Below are 18,876 nucleotides of genomic sequence, written 5' to 3' on the forward strand. Positions count from 1 at the left end.
TAAGCAATAATTGAGATTGAACAACCATAAAGTACAGATTACGTCAACACGTATCCCAATACAGAACTAAAACAAAACGGTCCGCCTTGCCTTTTACGCCGGACACCACCTCCGTAAGAGAGCCGGCGCCACGCCCACCCCACCCCTTCCCAGGGTGCCTTGCGCGGCGCGCCGACCCCCCCCCCCCCCCCGCCCCCCCCCGTCCCAGGGCGCCTTGCGCGGCGGCCTCGCTCCCGGTGGGCTACGTGCGCGCGGCGGGCGCCGGAACGTGCTCTCGCGTGGTGGCCCCACCCACCTCGGCCTTCTCAGCCGCTGGGACTTGAAGTTCCCGCCAGGTCGCGGCTGGGTGAGAGCGATGCTGCGCGGCCCGCCTGGACTCTGAGGAGAGAGGAGCGTCCCCGGCCCCTTGCAGCTTGCTGACGCCTCCGAGCCCCGGCAGCCATGTCCACGGGGTTTTCCTTCGGGACCAGCACGCTGGGCTCCACCACCGTAGCCGCCGGCGGGACCGGCGCAGGCGGCGGTTTCTCCTTCGGGACTGGGGCGTCTAGGTAACCGCACCTCCTCGCTTTCCCCGGCCCGGGTCCTCCCCTCGAGCCTCCGGTGGATGGGCCCGTCCCTCCCTCTTCCCCCCGCCCCCCGGGTTTCCTTCCCGGTGGGCCTGGTATGGTAGAAAAATACTTGCCCAGGGCCAGCTTCGAAGCCCTGCCTTATTTCAGCGCCCTGCCGCCCCCCCCCCCCCCCCGGCGGCCTGGTCGGCAGGAGGGCGGATGGTCTCGGGGCTGTGAGGTCCCCCAGAATTTACGATGGTTCATACTCACACATTGTTCCCACGGAGGGGGTCCGGCTGCGTGGAAGGGCCTGGCATGTCACGCCGAGCCCCAGCGGTGCGGCAGCCCGAGGCACGGAACGAATGGTGAACGAATGAACGGCACTGGGGCTTACTCTGGGGTTTTAGAAAAAGCAGATTTTAAGGAGCACAAGTCAGAGTTTCTCCCCGAGAATTCAGGTTTCATTGCAGGAGACACGGTGTGGGACTTTCCAGGGCTTAATGATGTTGTGGGATTTTAAAGGAGCTCAGGTCTTTGTACCTCATGGGACCCTCTCCTTTGTTGTTTCTTGTTTTAAACACTTGTTACAGCATTTATTGGTGATGATTTTGAACGTGATGTGCAGATGAGTGTACATGAGCGAGTGGTGTGTTGTAATGACTTACACTGAAAAATGTAGCATATCTCTCGTTTTTGTGCCGCCTGCTGAACCACCAGCGCAAATGGCGAAGTAAAGCTAGCAGAGGTCCAGAGACCATTAAAATCGTTAAAGATCATTGTCATGATGAGACATGGAATCTTTAGAATTCAGTCTTTTTAAGGTAAAAGTGGAGGAGTTCCTTAAATCCAGAGGAGCGCGTAGAACGCGTTACACGGCATCTTGTGAAGTTTGAGGAATGTGGTTGTAGATTAAAAGGGCAAAAAAAGAATCTTCCTTGTGTTAAAAAAAAAAGGGGGGGGTTGGGCACAGACTACATAGTCAAATATAAAATCTGGGAGTCTTTCTCCTTTAATACCTCCTTTTCTTTCACTCTGCACACATAATCAGCAAGGCCTGCTAATTTAAAATTTTTCTAAAATATCTATTTTGAGAGACAGAGAGAGACCGAGCACGAGCTGGGGAAGGGCAGAGAGAGAGGGAGACACAGAATCTCAAGCAGGCTCCAGGCTCTCTCTGGGCTGTGAGCACAGAGCCCAACGCGGGGCTTGAACTCATAGACTGTGAGATCATGACCTGAGCCGAAGTCGGACGCTCAACCGACTGAGCCACCCAGGTGCCCCTCCATTTTGTTGTTTTAAAATACTGGTTGTGATCTGCTAAATTGATGTTCTACTTCTGATGGGTCCTAATCTTAGGTTGAAAAACACTGCTGTAGCAACTTGGGCATTTTCTTAGTTCCTCAGGTGGGCTTGGCCCAACCCCTTCCCCTTGGGTCAGTTCCCGCTGATTGGAATCCCCCCGCCACCTCCTTGAGTGCCAGGCTAGTGTCTACTGTTGGGACTCCAATGCTTACCTATCCAGAGAGGTCTTTGCAGCTCTGCCAGTGTAGACGAGGTTTCCATCCTCATAGCACCCTGTAACATAGCACTTACCACGGTTGTAGTCAATTCATTATATATATATATTTTTTTATTAAATTTTTTTTTTAATGTTTATTCTTGAGACAGAGCATGAACACGTGAGGGTCAGAGAGAGGGAGACACAGAATCTGAAACAGGCTCCAGGCTCCTAGCTGTCAGCACAGAGCCCGACGTGGGGCTCGAACTCACGGACCACGAGATCATGACCTGAGCCGAAGTCGGACGGTCAACCGACTGAGCCACCCAGGCACCCCAATTCATTATATTTTTTGTTGACTTGTTTATATTCTGATCCCAGCAACGGAACGAAAGCTCCATGAGGGCAAAGACCGTTTCATGTCATTTTTTTGGGTAGACACAGTGAAGCTCAGTGCATATTTTTTGAGTGAATGAGTGATTGATTCATTCTCTCCACTGACTGGAAACTTCCTGAAGTCAGGATCTGAGTCTTACCACTCTGTCCTCAGTCCCTGTGACAGTTCCTGGCACATGACAAGGGCTTTCATAGATCCTTGTTGAATGACTGAGTAAAGGAATTCTGAGTCGTGAGCTGGAAACATGTACACAATCTTCAGAAGGGCTTAGATAAATGAATGAAAGGAGAGACCATCTGACGTCTGTCTCGTGGAGTACTGGTTTGAAGGCCTAACTACCCCTAGAGCCATCTAGCCATTTGGTCTCTTTAGGTAAATCGTTTCAGCAACGTTACTGTCCAACAGTTCCCACGTCTGGAAAAGGGGTATCATCTATTTACCTCACAGAGTTGTTGAATCGGATAAAGCATGGAAAGTATTTAGCATCACACCTGGCACTTGGTAGGTGCTCAGTAAGTGTTACCTCCTGAGTCCACATTAGGGCATGCTGGAGAAGTTAAAAGAATATTCCTGATCTGCTGGAGTCAACTTGGCTTTTCTGTAGCACGTCTTAAAGAGTCACTAGCAGATAATACCAGGTTGAGGCAAAAATCGGTCATGTCTGGGGTGGCTTTTGGTTTTCATTAAGTAAATTTCTCTGCCACAGAGAAATTTCTCTTGCTTTTCTGAGTAAGAAGATACCACTTTGATATATTTCTTTGGTAATGTTTTCAAATTTAGGTATGAAACACTTCATTGTGTCTTCAGTTATCAAGACATTTTAAATATTTTAATTGTCTTTTTAGACATACCTTGGCTGTACTTCTTTTGTGTCTTTATGGAATGGCAGTAAAACCAAATGGGATCACTGATTTATTTGGGAGACAGCGGAGCATAATAACCATTTTTTTAATTTGATGTTTGCAAAATTTGCCAATCGTGTTTATTTAAATATCTTTTTTTTTTTTTTTAATGTTTATTTTTGAAAGAGAGCAGGTGCATGCACTGGGGTGAGAAGGGGCAGGGAGGGAGAATCCCAAGCAGGCTCCGTGCTATCAGGAAGCCTGACACCTGGCTCGAACTCCCAAATCACAACATCACGACCTGAGCCGAAATTAAGAGTCGGACACTTAACCGACTGAGCCACCCAGGTGCCCCCCTAGAATACCATTTTAATGCAGTTGATTAAGTGTTTAGGATTTGTGCTTTGTTGGTGAAACTTTGCAACCCTGTTCTGCCAGCCCTCTGTACTTCACACCTGGGACACACATACACCTGTGCTCATAGAAATCATTTTAAAATCAGTGATAAACTAAGACAGAGGGTGTAGTCTTTTTTTTTTCTTCCCTACTCAGTGTTGATGACTGATTTCAAGTTCTACCTTCTTAGTAAGCTCCTCTCTATTCCCCTTACAGTGATTAGCTGGCATAATACCTTGTACATAATGTGTTTAATTGAATTTATGTGTTCCTTATGATGACAGTAGTAACATTTAATCTCTTAATCTTTCAAAAAATCTGTTAAGTGGGCACTGTTACTCCCATTTTGCAGATGAGGAAATAGAGAATCATAAACACTAAGTAATGTCACACAGGTACCAGGACACTGGGGTGCTGGTACTGGAACCCAGCCATAACCCCACTGCCTTCTTAAATTGAAACATCCCAGACTTTTAAACTTTTTAAAACTGACCTTGGCTTCTCTTATGGTGATTATGTCTGTATGGAAGGTGAGGGAGAAGTAATAAAGGTACGTATACAGGATGAATGGGATCTCCCATTATGTTACATGTTGATATATTCTCTCCTAACTCTCCTACACAATTTTTGAAGTGGCAAATTGTCAGGATTTCTTGTTTATTTTCATAATTTGCTCTCCCACCCATAGATAGCAAATTTGAGCCCCCGAGTTTTGATAAGAACAGTTGAAAGTTGTGAACTCTGTTCATATCACTTGTTATTATCAGCAGTTCTTTTTAAGCTTTCAAAAACTCTGGATCGAGGGTAATTTTGCTTTGCATTTTACTCTTGCCAGGTTACCTTGAGTCCTTCTCATCTTCTCACCCCCGCCCCCAGTTCTTACTGCTGTTTTGGTGGCAAGATACCTGTGTCCTCTTCCCCCCCCCCCCCCCAACTCTATGAATGTGGTAATATAGCAATCGAGAGGTAGTGACGACCACTTAGAATAACTTTTCTATTTCTGGGTATGTTATTTTTCTTTATGTTATTATTAGTTGGGGAAGAACAAATGCTTCTGGAAATGTGGACTGTACATGAGTCATTCAAGAAGAAAATGATCCACATTCATAGCATTTCCCTATGGCCATTTAAAAGTATGCTAGCATTTTTTTTTTTTTTTTTTTTTTTTTGAGAGGGAGAGAAACAGCATGAGCAAGGGCGGGGCAGAGAGAGAGGGAGACAGAACTCCAAGCAGGCTCCAGACTCTGAGCTGACAGCACAGAGCCTGACACGGTCTCAAACTCATAGACCGCGAGATCATGATCTGAGCCAAAGTTGGATGCTTAAGTGACTGAGCCACCCAGCCCCCCCCAATTGTATTTTTTAAGGCTACTTTTATATGTGACTTATTTTTAAAGAGAACAGGAAAATATTTGAGTTTGGTTGGTTAAAAATGTTAGTTCCTTTTGTATCCTCTGGAGGCATATTGAATATGTTAAATGAAAGAAGGTAATTAACCTTGAACTTTTATTTTTCTTAAATCCTGGCTCTAATAGACTCTATTTTGTTTTTTTTTGTAACAAGCAACCCTTCGGTGGGGCTCAATTTTGGAACTCTTGGAAGCACTGCAACTCCTGCAACTACATCCGCTTCCTCAGGTGGTTTTGGAACTGGCCTCTTTGGACCGAAATCTACCACTGGGTTCACTCTGGGAGGAACAAATACAGGTAAGGAGGATTGTCACATTTGCAGGGAGTAGTTGTGGGCTATTCTTCAAGTTCTGTTCTCTATCCCTTCTCTTTAGTTCTGTCCTCTATCCCTTTTCTTTACAAGGATTGTCATTGGTGACAGGCCGAGAAAATGGTAAATACTAAGATGAAAAAATATATTGGGATGTGCAGTTAAGGACCAGTGATAGGCCCATGTTGGTTATAATCTATTTAAAAGAATGTTTTTTTAATGTTTATTTCTGAGAAAGAGACAGACAGAGCATGAATACGGGGGGGGGGGGGGGGCAGAGAGAGGGAGACACAGAATCTGAACTAGTCTTCAGGCCCTGAGCTGTCAGCCCAGAGCCCGATGTGGGTCTCAAACTCATGAACTGCGAGATCATGACCTGAGCCGAAGTTGGATGCTTAACTGACTGAGCCACCCAGGCGCCCCAGTTATAATCTATTTTTGTGTAAAGAAGGAAAACACACACATTTAAAGAATTAAATAAGATCTCTCATAAGAAAAAAAATTTTTTGTAACTTGACACAAAGATGGTATACCTCCTTAAATACGATGAATAAAGTAACAATTTTTATATTAAATTATATAATGCAGCGTTTTACCTTAGTCAAGATGAGTTTACCAATTTGGACTTAATTGAGCATATGTGGGACAGTTAGCATCTATTTTACTGTAAAATTATAATTTGCCTTCCTAAGAGATGTTTTAAGATTTTGTATTATTAAAACAACTGTCTCACTGGGAAAAGGTAGACATTTCAATAATAAAAAGTTGTTTGTTTTTTTAATACTTCTGGGTATTTTATTATTAAGTTAAAAATATGATTCACTGGTACTACCATTTAAACAGTTTACTTCCTTATTGACTTTTTATTCTCTACCCTCAGGGCCTCTTGGTCTCTGTTACCACCTTTTGCATTGACCTTCCAGCTTTGATTGCAACATTTCACAGCCACACATAGAAAATGTAAGAACTGCAGGAGTAGATGTGACACCAACCAGGGAGCTTCTTGAAATAGCTCTGCGTGCCAGTGTTTTGCTTAGAGTAGCTTTTTTTTCTCCTTCCTAATTTTGTTATAAGCAGTAGTTGTTTGCATTTTATAAATTTTATTTCCTAATTAATCAAAATTATATACAGCTTGCAATATGAAAACCAGTGCTATAGGAAGAACGTTTGTGTTAGCGGTTATGGTGGAAGATACTGGTCGTCTGAGTAGTGTTATCCCACCTTGAAGATGATTCCAAGTCTCCCCTTGTGATAAACCCCCAAAATGCCATCTTCCACTGATGAATTAAATTTTATTTCTCTTTTTGTCCCCAGGAATAGCAACAACTATAACTACAGGATTAACTCTGTGTAAGAATTTTTGAGGAAAGATTCCCAGATCTGTGGTTTTCTACTCTTCTCGTAATATCTCACAGAGCTGGGGTATAGAAGGAAGCATGTAAGGAACCTAACAGAGATCACAGACACTCATCACAGAACCTTTTAGTACTGGCGTGTTTTAAAAAGTCAGTGACTTTTTAATTCAGAAAAAAAGCCTTAAATACAGAAGTTTTTCTGTGGAAATTTCACATTACAGTTTGCAGTTATTTGAGTCCTTGTAGTGAAAAAAGCACCACACTACATAGCTCAGAAGTCTTGGAATTAAACCCGGCTTATACCTCCAAGTCGTTGTGAGGTCTTAGATAGTCATGTAATATCTGGCAGCTTTTAGTTACCTATAAAGTGAAAGTATTAGACTAAAAAGTTTTTGACTTCCTTCTGGCTCAAAAAACCCTCGTTCTCTGCAGTGAGATGCCAAACGGAATGTGAGTAACTAGAATGGCGATTAATAATGTCAAAGGAAAGGAATGAATGAGAGGACAGTGAGGAGCCTCAATTAAAATTAAATTTATTAATTAAAGTTAAACCAAAAGTTGAAATAAATTCAAGATTGGTGGACTTTTTTCATTTGGATGCTACTCACCTGGCATCGGGAGAAAGCATAGCACATCTGTTTACTACCAGCTGTTTGGACAGGACTGGCTTCAAGGACAAGCAGTTGGATTCTTTCATTTTCTGAGATTGTCAAACCCGTGCAGGATTTCAAAGCACTGTACTCTGGCAGGAACTTCTGGTTGTGGTAAGGACAATCCAGAAGCTTAGTTTCTGGCTTCTTCGTGCTCTCGGGAGAAGCCAAAATGCAGGTTGTTATACATGTCTTCATTTAGTAGTTTTGAGCAGCTGCTGCTTCCTAACCGTGTGGCCTTAGGTGTGCATGACGGTTTGAACATTCAGTATTAGCTGTTGGTGTGGTGATGGTACTGGTGGTGAGGGCGGTGCGGATGACGTCAAGAACTGCAGAGTGTGTGAGCAGGGCATTCGGTGTGTTCCGAGGTGAAGGGGACAGGCAGGTGTAGTAATATGTTCTTGTGTGATCTGATAAAGGCCGTAACAGATGTATGAAAGGCACCAAGGAAGGAAGAGAAAGAAAAGGGTAGAAGTTTATTTGGGGGGCAGGAGACATTATTCCTGATGCAGGAATGGAAAGTGCAAAGGCCCAGTTCTAAAAGGACCGGGGAAGTAGGAAAAATACTCGGTTCTTAGAGTTTTGGATTCAGAGGTGGGAATGGTACGGAGAGGGGATTTGAGGAGCAAGTTGGGACAAGATAGGAAAGGTGGTTGTGTGCCAGCCCTTTAGGCTGTAGCGTAGAGATAGTAGAGAGCTAATGGGAGCCTTCAGTCCGGGAGAATCAGCAGGGTATTATTTTTTGTTGGTATTCTCGCTTGTTTTTAAAGTAACTAACTGATTCAAAGAATAGATTAGAGGTTAGAAGGACTGACAGCACAGAAACAAATCAAGAGGTTGTGATAATAGTTCTTGAGAGGGAGATGGCCTGAGCTAAGGTTTTTGAAGATGCTTGTAATCCAGGGATATTTCTGCAGGAGCATTGACAGGGTTTGTGGCTAGTGGAATGTAGGAGAGAGAAGGGGCATCAGGGAGGGTCGTGGCTTCTGGCACGAGCAGCTGAGAGGACCACGGCAGGGGATTTAGGAGTGCTTTTGTCTAGGGGGATGCAGAGGTGCAGAGGGACATCCAGGCAGAGCTAGCCAGGGGAGACTCCAGGGGGCGTAAATCAAGACCATGTTTCTGTGGTTGAAATTCTGCGGTTGGGAAGTAAGGAAGCAGGCCTGGTACCATAGGCAGCCTCATTTAAGAAGTGAACAGAGGAAGGAGATGGACGGAAGGAGACTGAAAGGAGTAGCGGGAGCTGACGGAAACCCAGAACACTAGGCAGTAGAGAATGCTGGTTTAAAGAGCCTTGGAGGGGAGGGAGACTTTTCTGCTGAGTATAAAGGAAGGGTAAATGCTCTTTTAGGTACATTCAGGGGTAGAGCTGAAAATGGATTTCAACATTACCACAGTGACTGGACTTTTTTTGCTGTTCTTAAATCACAGGGCCATCTTTTTTAAGTATGCACCCTGATTTCGTCCCACCTTTTATATGTCACTTTTTCGTGCACATACAAGTACATGGATCCTTGTTCTAGCTGCAAAAGTAGACAGACTCCATCTTTTAGGGATCCTGATTGAAACTGATATGATACACACTTACGGTAAAATAGGATCTGTTTGTCTGTTTGCGCAGGAACGCCAGCCACAACAGCCGCATCTACGACGGGTTTCAGTTTAGGATTCGCTAAACCTGCTGCGTCTGCCACACCATTTGCTCTGCCCATTACTTCTACCTCAGCTAGTGGTCTTACTCTTTCGTCTGCTCTGACGTCAACTCCTGCAGGTGAGGCACAATGGGAGAAGCCACCTCTTACAGTTGAATTCACTAGTTTTGCTGTCGGTGAACGTAGGTATCCACCTTTATTATTAAAGAGAACTTTGGTTTTGGAAAGTTTTTTTCAACCATGAGGCAGTTTTGACCTAGTAAACTACTGATTTGTGAAGAAGGCCATCACTGGTCCTTAAAGCAGGAGGGACCATCTTGGAAGTCAGTCTCTATTTACAGAGCAAAGCAGGGACAGAGTGAGAGGCAAAATGTAAAATTATTAATATCCACTTTGTTTTCAGGGAGCATTTTGGTGACAGGGAAGGGTAAAGAGTTTGCATAAATATTGCCTGGCTTAGGATTCATTCCATTTCGAAGGCGAAGTTGGTGTCCTGGGTGGAAAAACTCCTTATTACTGTCTGGAAGCAGTTACCTGATACCATTGTAGTATTACCCAGAACTCTTATTTCTGTCACTAGGTTTTGCTCTGAAGGTACGATTTCTCTTTATTCTTAGGTATATATATATAATTTCATCTTTAATGAGTAGGTTTTCCTAAGTGAATTTTATCATGGACTTGAAGGGTTGTTTGTTGTGTTTTTGTTTTTTTGCTTTTTGCATTTCTTGGGAAGTGTTTTTATTTTCTCTGGTGTTCTCAGAAATGATGTTTCCTTATGAAGCCTTACAATTTCATTTTTTACAGCATCTACAGGATTTACTCTAAATAACTTGGGTGGAACAACAGCCACGACTACTACTGCATCAACAAGCCTCTCTCTAGGGGGAGCCTTAGCTGGTTTGGGAGGTTCGCTTTTCCAGAGTTCGAACACAGCAACATCAGGTAATTGATGGTATTTACATTCCAGAAATAGTAACTATTTATTTTTAAATTTACTTTATCTCTATTTCAGCCTTTTGAACAGATCATTTTATCTCTTTAACCTATAGATTTTTTGTTCAGTATGAACACTGAATTAAAAAATAATGTTTTTCATACATAATTAGACAGCTATGTAGAAATAAATTTTTCTGCTCAATATTTTTATTTATTTATTTAGAGCACATGAGCAGGGGAGGGGCAGAGAGGGAGAGAGAATCTCACTCCGTGCTCAGCGCAGAGCCTGACGTGGAGCTTAATCTCATGACTGCAAGAATGACCTAAGCTGATATCAAGAGTTGGGCACTTAACCGTTTGAGCCACCCAGGGGCCCCTCAGTATTGACTGACTAGATAAGGAAGCAAAGAGGGGCCTGTTTAAGGAGGAGTAAACTATTCTAAAATTTTTTTTTTAATGTTTATTTATTTTTGAAGGAAAGCAAGACAGAGTGTGAGCGGGGGAGCAGCAGAGAGAGAGGGAGACACAGAATCCGAAGCAGGCTCCAGGCTCTGAGCTGTCACCAGCTCTGACGTGGGGCTCAAACTCATGAACTGTGAGATCATGACCTGAGCTGAAGCTGGTTGCTTAACTGACTGAGCCACCCAGGCGCCTCAGGAGTAAACTATTCTAGAGAAACTTGTCTTTTTAATAAAAGACAGTTGCTTAACTTGAACCATTTAGTATCTAAATTCATTGTAAGACAACTTGACCTTTTAAGCTCTGGTTGTAAGAATGGCTTTCCATTAAAGACATCAGGAAAAGGTATTAGCATGTTTTGAAAGCAAAGTTTTAAAACACAAGTACTAAATTTATTATAGTCAGACAAAATACTAAAGTATCATTCACTTGGCAGAGAATACTTAATGTGTTCTATCTTAGATTGAGTTTTCATTTCATGCTTATTTTGAAATTGGCCTCATGTTTTAAGGATTCTACCTTAACATGTTTTGAATATTAGGAATGTATCATAGAGGAAACATGATACTGTATATAATGTAACACAGTAATCTAATGCAGGACAGCCATTGGGGCTATGTGGAAGTGAGAAAAGCTTTCCTCTGATTTGAAGACATTGTATAATTATCTCACATAGCAATACAGAATCAAGAATTTCTGTTTGGGGTGCCTGGGTGGCTCGGTGGGTTAAGCATCTGACTTGACATTGGCTTAGGTCTTGATCTCACGGCTGTGGGATTGAGCCCCGTCTCCGGCTCTGTGCCGAGCATGGAGCTTCTTTGGGATTCTTTCTCCCTCTCCCTCTCTCTCTCTCTGCCCCTCCCCTGCTTGTATTCTCTCTCTCTCTCAAAAAAAGAGTTTCTGTTTCCTAACCTAATTTATGAGTTAGGAAAAGTTGATAACGTGTTGGGGCGCCTGGGTGGCTCAGTCGGTTAAGCATCCGACTTCAGCTCAGGTCTTGATCTCACAGGTTCGTGGGTTCGAACCCCGCGTCGGGCTCTGCGCTGACAGCTCAGAGCCTGGAGCCTGCCTTGGATTCCGTGTCTCCCACTCTGTCTCGGCCCCTCCCCTGCTTGTGCTCTGTCTCTCCCTGTCTCAAAAGTAAATAAACACTAAAAGAAAAAAAAAATTTTTTAATAAAAAAAACAAAGTTGATAACGTGTTGAAATCACAGAATTTCCAATACATATGTTCATTTATAATGGCTATTTGATTTTCAGAAGTTTTGCTGAACACCTAATATGTGTCTAATAATTGGTATGTGGGAGAGATGGAGTATGATCTGATGTTTTCTATTAGTTATGGTTCTTTTGTGTCCTCTATTCAGATACTAAATTCAATGAAGAAACTCTGGGTCAGTGGAAAAGGGAAAAAGGAGTTTGAGTTCGTCAGGATAACCTGTAGAAATTTGTAGTGTTCAAGTTTGCTTTGATCTTTCAAACACTTATCTTTGTCACTATTGTCTAACCTTTTAGGTACTCAAAATGTCTTCAAATAAACAAATCAGTGGATGACTATAACGTACATTTCCTTGCAGGATAAATATTTAAACATCTTTCCTAAAGGTTCCTGTGAGAGCAAAACACAAAAATAATAGGGGAGGTTGAGGATTGTTTTTGCGTCTGCTGATGAGTTTTTAGGTCCGTTCTAATTTTTCTTAGGCTCTAGACACACATCAGTGCTTAATTTATGGTTATGCTAACCTAAAGATGCCATTGACTTTAAAAAATTAACGTATGTTTAGCATTGTTTTTTTCACACATTGCCAGTGTTTGAATCCAGCTTTCAGTCATCCTGTGCTCAGATCCAGTACATCCTACTGTTTCTCTAAATAGCATACTGTCCGTATTGTCAGCTTGGGAATGCATGGTCTTCTGTGATTTACCAATGCAAGGTCTCTAAAATTTTGCTACTTGATTCACAAGCATACATTAATAATTTAAGATTAACAGTCTAGCCCCTTCAATTCCTTTTGTCAGTCAGGTGGGATTTAAATAAATGAATTTTCTTTTCTTTCTTTTTTAAGGTTTATAAAAAGAACTTGGGAGTATGCAGTTTTGATGATGTTTGAACTGTAAGGCTTCCAACTGTCAGCTCTTTAAATTTCATTAATAGTAAAACTATTTGCTTTATATTAATACTGAAACCTTACAAATCATTACTGTTTTATTTATCTGTCCATCCCCACCTTTACTGAGGTATAATTGAGAAATAAAATTGTAAGATATTTAAAGTGTAGAGCATGGTGATTTGATACATACATATACATTGTAAAGGGATTCTGTCAAGTTAATTCACACATCCAGTACTAGGTAATTTTAAAAGTATACGATTCCAAAGCCTGATTGGAAGACGTTCACCTGAAAGTGTACAAGCTAAAACTGCTTTTGTAGAGAGGGTTTAAAAAGCAACAAATAAAATGGATTGTTCACATGTATTGAATTAACCTACACTCTCTGATCCTTCTGGTAAAGAAAAATTGATACGGATCCGTAAATACAGAGAACAAAGTGATGGTTGTCAGAGTGGGTGGGGTAGGAGGATGGGCAAAATGGGCAAAGGTGAGTAGGTGGTGCAGGCTTCCAGTTGTGGACTGCGCAAATCTCGGGGATGAGCGATACAGCCCAGGGAATATGGTCAGTGGTATTGTAATAAGGTTGTGTGGTGACACAGGGGGTAGCTACACTTGTGAACATAGCGTGATGTGTCGACTTGTCAGGTCACCATTGTACACCTGACACTAATGTGATGTTGTGTGTCAGCTACACCTAAAAAGATTACCTAAAAAGTAAAGAAATCAAAGTTACATCATCCAAACTCCTTATACCATCGAATCCCAGCAAGACTATCAGTCTTTGTCCAAAGCATACTCTAGACTTGTTCTTGTTATTTGCTTAAATCAAGTATGAAGAAAATCCAGGATCCAACTTAAAAGCAATTTGAATGCTTTGGTCATTAAGGTGAAATTATGAAGACTTTCAGTGAAAAATGAGGCAGTGGATGTTTATCCCTCTGGGCTTATAAATAATATTTGGTTTATTTGTAGGACTTGGGCAGAATGCTTTAGGCTTGACTTTGGGAACCACGGCAGCTACTTCAACTGCTGGCAGTGAAGGCCTTGGTGGTATAGATTTTAGTAGCTCATCAGATAAAAAGAGTAAGTAACGTTACTATAATTTTATGTTCTTATAGTAACTTAAACTCCTGTGTCTAGAAGATGTTAGTTACATATTAAGTAGTAAAGTTTTGACTTTTAAATTTGATTGTATTTCCCAAATGACGCATGTGGTGTGTAAGATTTTCTTTTTGTAGAAAACTGAGATTTGTATGTGCATATGCCTTACGTAGCTATCTTCACATGTGTATTAATATATATTCTTAAGTTGGGATCATGAGCACATACCATAGTTGACACTTGAACAACACGCTTTGAACTGTGCAAGTCCACCTCTGGATTTTTCCAATAAGTAACAGCACCGGAAGTGTGTTTTCTCTTCCTTATAGTTTTCTTAACAGTGTTTTCTTTTCACTAGCTTATCTGATTGTAAGAATACAGTGTATAATATACATGACATACGTAGTGTGTGTTCATTGATTGTTTATGTTATTGGTAAAGCTTTGGGTCAGAAGTAGGTTATTAGTAGTTAAGTTTTGGGGAGTCAAAAGTTATATGTGGATTTTCACCTGCCTGTGAGGTTGGCACCCCTTAATCCCTGTGTTGTTCAAAGGTCAACTATATTCCTTTATTTATAACCTGTTCTTTCTCATGTGTTCTATCAGAAGTATTTGCCAACTCAGTAATTCTTTAGAAATATTTTAATGTAGCTTAATATCAGTTTTATGAATGGATGTGTCATTAGCCATCATTCTATTATTAATATTTGTTTTTAGGTCTTCTGGGAAGTATCACTGTATCGGGCATCTTTATAGGGAAAGGCATCATAGTATTGTACTTTAAAGATGTACACTCGGGCTGAAATTGCCTGGGTTCAGATCTGCTCAACTGTTTACAAGCTCTGTGACCTTACTCAAGTTGTTTATGCCTCTGGGCTTTAGTTTCTTTATCTGTAAAGTGGGCCCAACATAACAGTACCTACTTCATGGTGTTGGTCTGAGGATTACTATTCATAAAACTTCAGCAGAGCCAGGCAAACAGTAAATGCTGTCTAGGTGTTTGCTTTAGTATAACTTTTCATTCATATTTTCAGTCAATTTTTTAGGACAGATAACCTAGAAACTGAATCATTGGTTTGGAGAGAGAAACAATTTTGGACACTCTTAGTGTATATTGTGAAACTACTTTCCAGAAAGGTTTTACCAATTTATTTCCCACCAGCCAGTATGAAAATGCCCTTCTCGCTCTGCTCCTGCCATGCTGGGTATTCTTTTTAAAAATTGTCAATCCAGATTCATTTTCAAAAGTTTTTTAGTGTTGCTGGTTCCATGTGTGTGATTGTTTGTTTTGTTTTGCAATGTCTCTTCTGCCTCTGATGAAAACATGTTCACTAGGGCATATGCATGCACATTGCATTAAAACCCCATGCAGAATTAAAAATGAGGCAGTAGATGAAGGTGTAAAATGTGCTGTGTCCATATGTGAGAATTTTTTGTTTTGGACATGGTTTTTATTGTGAAGAGATACTACGCTAGGGTGAAGTACTATCCTAAAAGTTGGCAAAATCCTTTTTTTTTTTTTAAAGTTTATTTTTATTTTGAGAGTGAGAGAGCATGCATGTGCACGAGCTGAGGCAGGGCAGAGGGAGAGGATCCCAAGCAGGCTTGCGCTTGGTCTCACAAACTGTGAAATCATGACCTGAGCCGAAATCAAGAGCTGAATGCTTAACCAATTGAGCCACCCAGGCACCCCTGGCAAAATCCTTTTAAACTTAGAATATTTAGGATTGTTTTTCTTTGAATGAAAATTGACTAATTTCTTTTTTTTTTGTTTTAATGTTTTATTTATTTTTAAGACAGAGACAGAGCATGAGTGGGGATGGGGCAGAGAGAGGGAGGGAGACACAGAATCCGAAGCAGGCTCAGGCCCTGAGCTGTCAGCACAGAGCCCGACGGGGGGCTCGAACTCACAAACCGTGAGATCATGACCTGAGCCAAAGTTGGACACTCAACTGACTGAGCCCCCCGGGTGCCCCGAAAGTTGACTAATTTCTAAACATAGGGGTGTATCTCTCATTTTTAGTTTTCTGTGTAGCGACTCCATACTTAGAAAAAACCTTAGATATTTTAGCAGCTTATTTTTTTACTCAGCTAGAGCAGCTTGGTACCCTCCAGCTACTTTCATTCATGAAACTGCTTCTCTCTTTATTGTAATTGCTTTTAGGCTCCGTGTGAAAGGGCTGAGTGAGGCAAAGGAGGAAGAGAAATGTAAGGAGTTAATCTCCCCTCTTTTTCCTGGGCCCTCCCTCCATTGTCTTCCGCTCACAACCTTGGTGAGAGTTGAACCAAAAGAATACTGGAATAAGCGCACGTGACTTCATGTGCCACCTCTGGTTCCCTGTCATTTGCTACTACGGGTCAAGGGGTTCTTTTTTAACCCGAGGCTTTCTGTCTTTGTAGTGGCTATATCAGTTAGCCTGGACCTGCGTTACTGGATTTAATCGGATCAAGAGTGGTAGGAAGCAAAGTTGTGTGAGGAGGCGCGGTATGGAGCTGGGCCTGGGGATGAGGATGATCTTAGCCCTTTTCTGAGGAACTGCTGGAAGACCAGCTACAGAACAGGACGATGAGATTCCAGAGGTCACCAAGGGCCTTGTGTGCCACGTTAAGGAGCTTTGGATTACACTGAGGACGGCTGAGACCTCGCGGGGCTGTGATGTGGGTGATGTGACCTGAGATACGTGTTTGAAGAAGACGGTTAGGAGAGCCACGTGGGAGATGGCGTGCAGGAAGGCAAGAGCAGACGCGGAGCTCTAGTAGGACGCTCTTAAAGCAGCCCGCGGGTGTTAAGAGAGGCAAAGCTACGCGCACTAGTCCGCGCGCCCAGAGTGAGCTAAAAGCAGGCCTAAGTTTTATATACACAGGTTTGTCTGTGTGTAAACTTTTGTAGATATAATAAAAATGGAATGTCAGAGAGCAAAACAGTACTTGAGTCAATAAAGAAGTTGAACTATCCAGAAAAAAATTAAATCCCTACTTTATAATGCCGTGTCTCATCAAATTGGAGACACCCATCTGGAGAACGTGGGTACCAGGTTCAGAAATGTTAAACTGTGAAGGAGAGAAGTCTTAGCATCTGTGCAATACAACATATGGAAAAATAAACTAAGTTGGATTAAAGAGGTAAACAAAAGAAACCCCATGGACAAAGGAAGAAGGTAAATGACAAATTGGGACTAAAATGCTTCATTTCTAGATGCTTATATTTTCACATTTTAACATCTGAAACTGAGATATATCTTAAAAGTAGGATCTAATTTTAGAAATAGACACATGAAATACATGAGACAAAGAATTATATACTTAATGTTGAAATAGCTCTTAGAAGCAATAAGAAAAATACCTCAGAGATACCCAAGTAACCTGAACAGACTGTTCACAAAAGGAGAAATATACTTGTTTAACTAACATTTGAAATATTTTACTTAGTACTGTCAGAAGTAGGAATTTGGATTATAATGAAGTGGCATTTTCCACTTGAATACTAGCAGTGATTTTTTTAAACCATAAGTTCATTGTTGAGAGTGTGATGGGAAAAGTACTTTTTTTTTTTAATGTTTATTTTTTATTTATTTTGAGAGAGCACGAGCAGGGTAGGGGCAGAGGGGGAGAGAGAGAGAATCCCAAGCAGGCTGTGCTCTGTCAGCGCAGAGCCTGACGTGGGGCTCGATTTCACAATCCATGAGATCATGACCTGAGCCAAAATCAAGAGTCAGACTCTTAACTGACTGAGCCACCCAGGCACCTTGGAAAAGCTACTCTTATTCATAGTAGTTGGGAGGATAAATTGGAACAACTGTGTTAAAGGATCAGTTTGATAATATGTCAGAGGCCTTCCCTGAAATAATCTTTGACCTATAAATTCTTCTTTTTTGGAATACAAATAAAGTAGTGAACAAGTATTTATGGATAACTATATCGACTGTAGCAGCATTGTTTATGTAGTGAGTGCTCATGTGTTAAGAAGAGGGTTGGGCATAAAGGTTCTGATACAGCTACATCATCATATCCTATGGTCATTTAAAGTCACGTTAAGTGACATGGAAAACTTATGCTGAAAAAATGTGTTGAAATATTACTTCTAGTAATCCTGACTGCTTTTAAAAATGTGTAAAGTACAGAAAAAGCCTGGAAGACGAACCACTGAGGTTCTTTGGTGGGATTCAGTTTTGTGTATTCCTATATATTTTTTTAAATAAGTGGGTCTTGGGGTGCCTGGGAGGCACAGTCAGTTAAGCGTCCGACTTCAGCCAGGTCACGATCTCGTGGTCCGTGAGTTCGAGCCCCGCGTCAGGCTCTGGGCTGATGGCTCAGAGCCTGGAGCCTGTTTCCGATTCTGTGTCTCCCTCTCTCTCTGCCCCTCCCCCATTCATGCTCTCTCTCTGTCCCAAAAAATAAATAAACGTTGAAAATAAATAAATAAATAAATAAATAAATAAATAAATAAATAAATAAATAAATAACTAACTAACTAACTAACTAAATAAATAAATAAATAAATAAGCAAGCAAGCAAGCAAGCAAGCAAGCAAGCAAGCGGGTCTTGGGGCGCCTGGGTGGCTCAGTCGATTGGGCGTCCATCTTCGGCTGAGGTCATGATCTCGTGGTTTGTGAGTTCAAACCCTGTGTCGGGCCCTGTGCTGATAGCTTGGAGCCTGGAGCCTGCTTCAGATTCTGTCTCCCTCTCTCTCTGCCTCTCCCCTGCTCACCCTCTGTCTCTGTCTCTCAATAATAAACCTTAAAAAAAATTTAATAAGTGGGTCTTTATAGTGACAAATTTTGGAAGAGCAGAAAGTAAGTCACTGCATTTTGCTGAAGGAGCTTTTTTTACTTTTCTGCTTATATAGATACATGCTATTAATGATAACTACTAAGTAGGTGTAATTGGTGAGAAAGTTGTTGCTATATCTGCACACATTAAAGACTTCATTTTTAAAAAAATTTGCTGCTTTTGTAAAATATTTAGAGATGATCAGGTCATCTGATATATTTTAATATTCTAATCTAAAAAAGTGTCAAGTAAAACTTTCAGTAGTTAAACTGCTAGGCCAGAATATTTTTCATGGAAGACAGTTGAAAGAGGAAGATTCGACCCTTGAAAGAGATAGATACAAATCAGCTATATAACTGTTTATATGTACACAAACATGTCTCCATAACGTGCTCTGTTTCAAGTTGGTGACACGTCATGGCCTCACATGCTGTTTAAGAG

At 41.6% G+C, this 18,876-nt stretch overlaps 1 protein-coding gene across 3 annotated transcripts in view; it reads left to right on the plus strand.

Moving 5' to 3' along the window:
• Positions 1-248: 248 nt before the first annotated feature.
• Positions 249-18,876, plus strand: part of NUP58 (nucleoporin 58) — a 49,397-nt gene continuing 30,769 nt past the window's right edge. For 2 of the 3 annotated variants that reach the window (XM_023250028.2, XM_045043059.1), the window contains exons 1-5: positions 249-548; positions 5,245-5,387; positions 9,027-9,176; positions 9,862-9,999; positions 13,538-13,648. In XM_023250028.2, coding sequence (XP_023105796.1) covers positions 442-548; positions 5,245-5,387; positions 9,027-9,176; positions 9,862-9,999; positions 13,538-13,648 — 649 coding nt within the window. In that variant the 5' untranslated portion in view covers positions 249-441. The remainder of the gene's footprint in view (positions 549-5,244; positions 5,388-9,026; positions 9,177-9,861; positions 10,000-13,537; positions 13,649-18,876) is intronic. The other variant, XM_023250027.2, reaches the window with a different exon arrangement.

The sequence above is a fragment of the Felis catus genome, chromosome A1 (assembly GCF_018350175.1).
Source record: "Felis catus isolate Fca126 chromosome A1, F.catus_Fca126_mat1.0, whole genome shotgun sequence".
Classification (NCBI taxonomy): Eukaryota; Metazoa; Chordata; class Mammalia; order Carnivora; family Felidae; genus Felis; species Felis catus.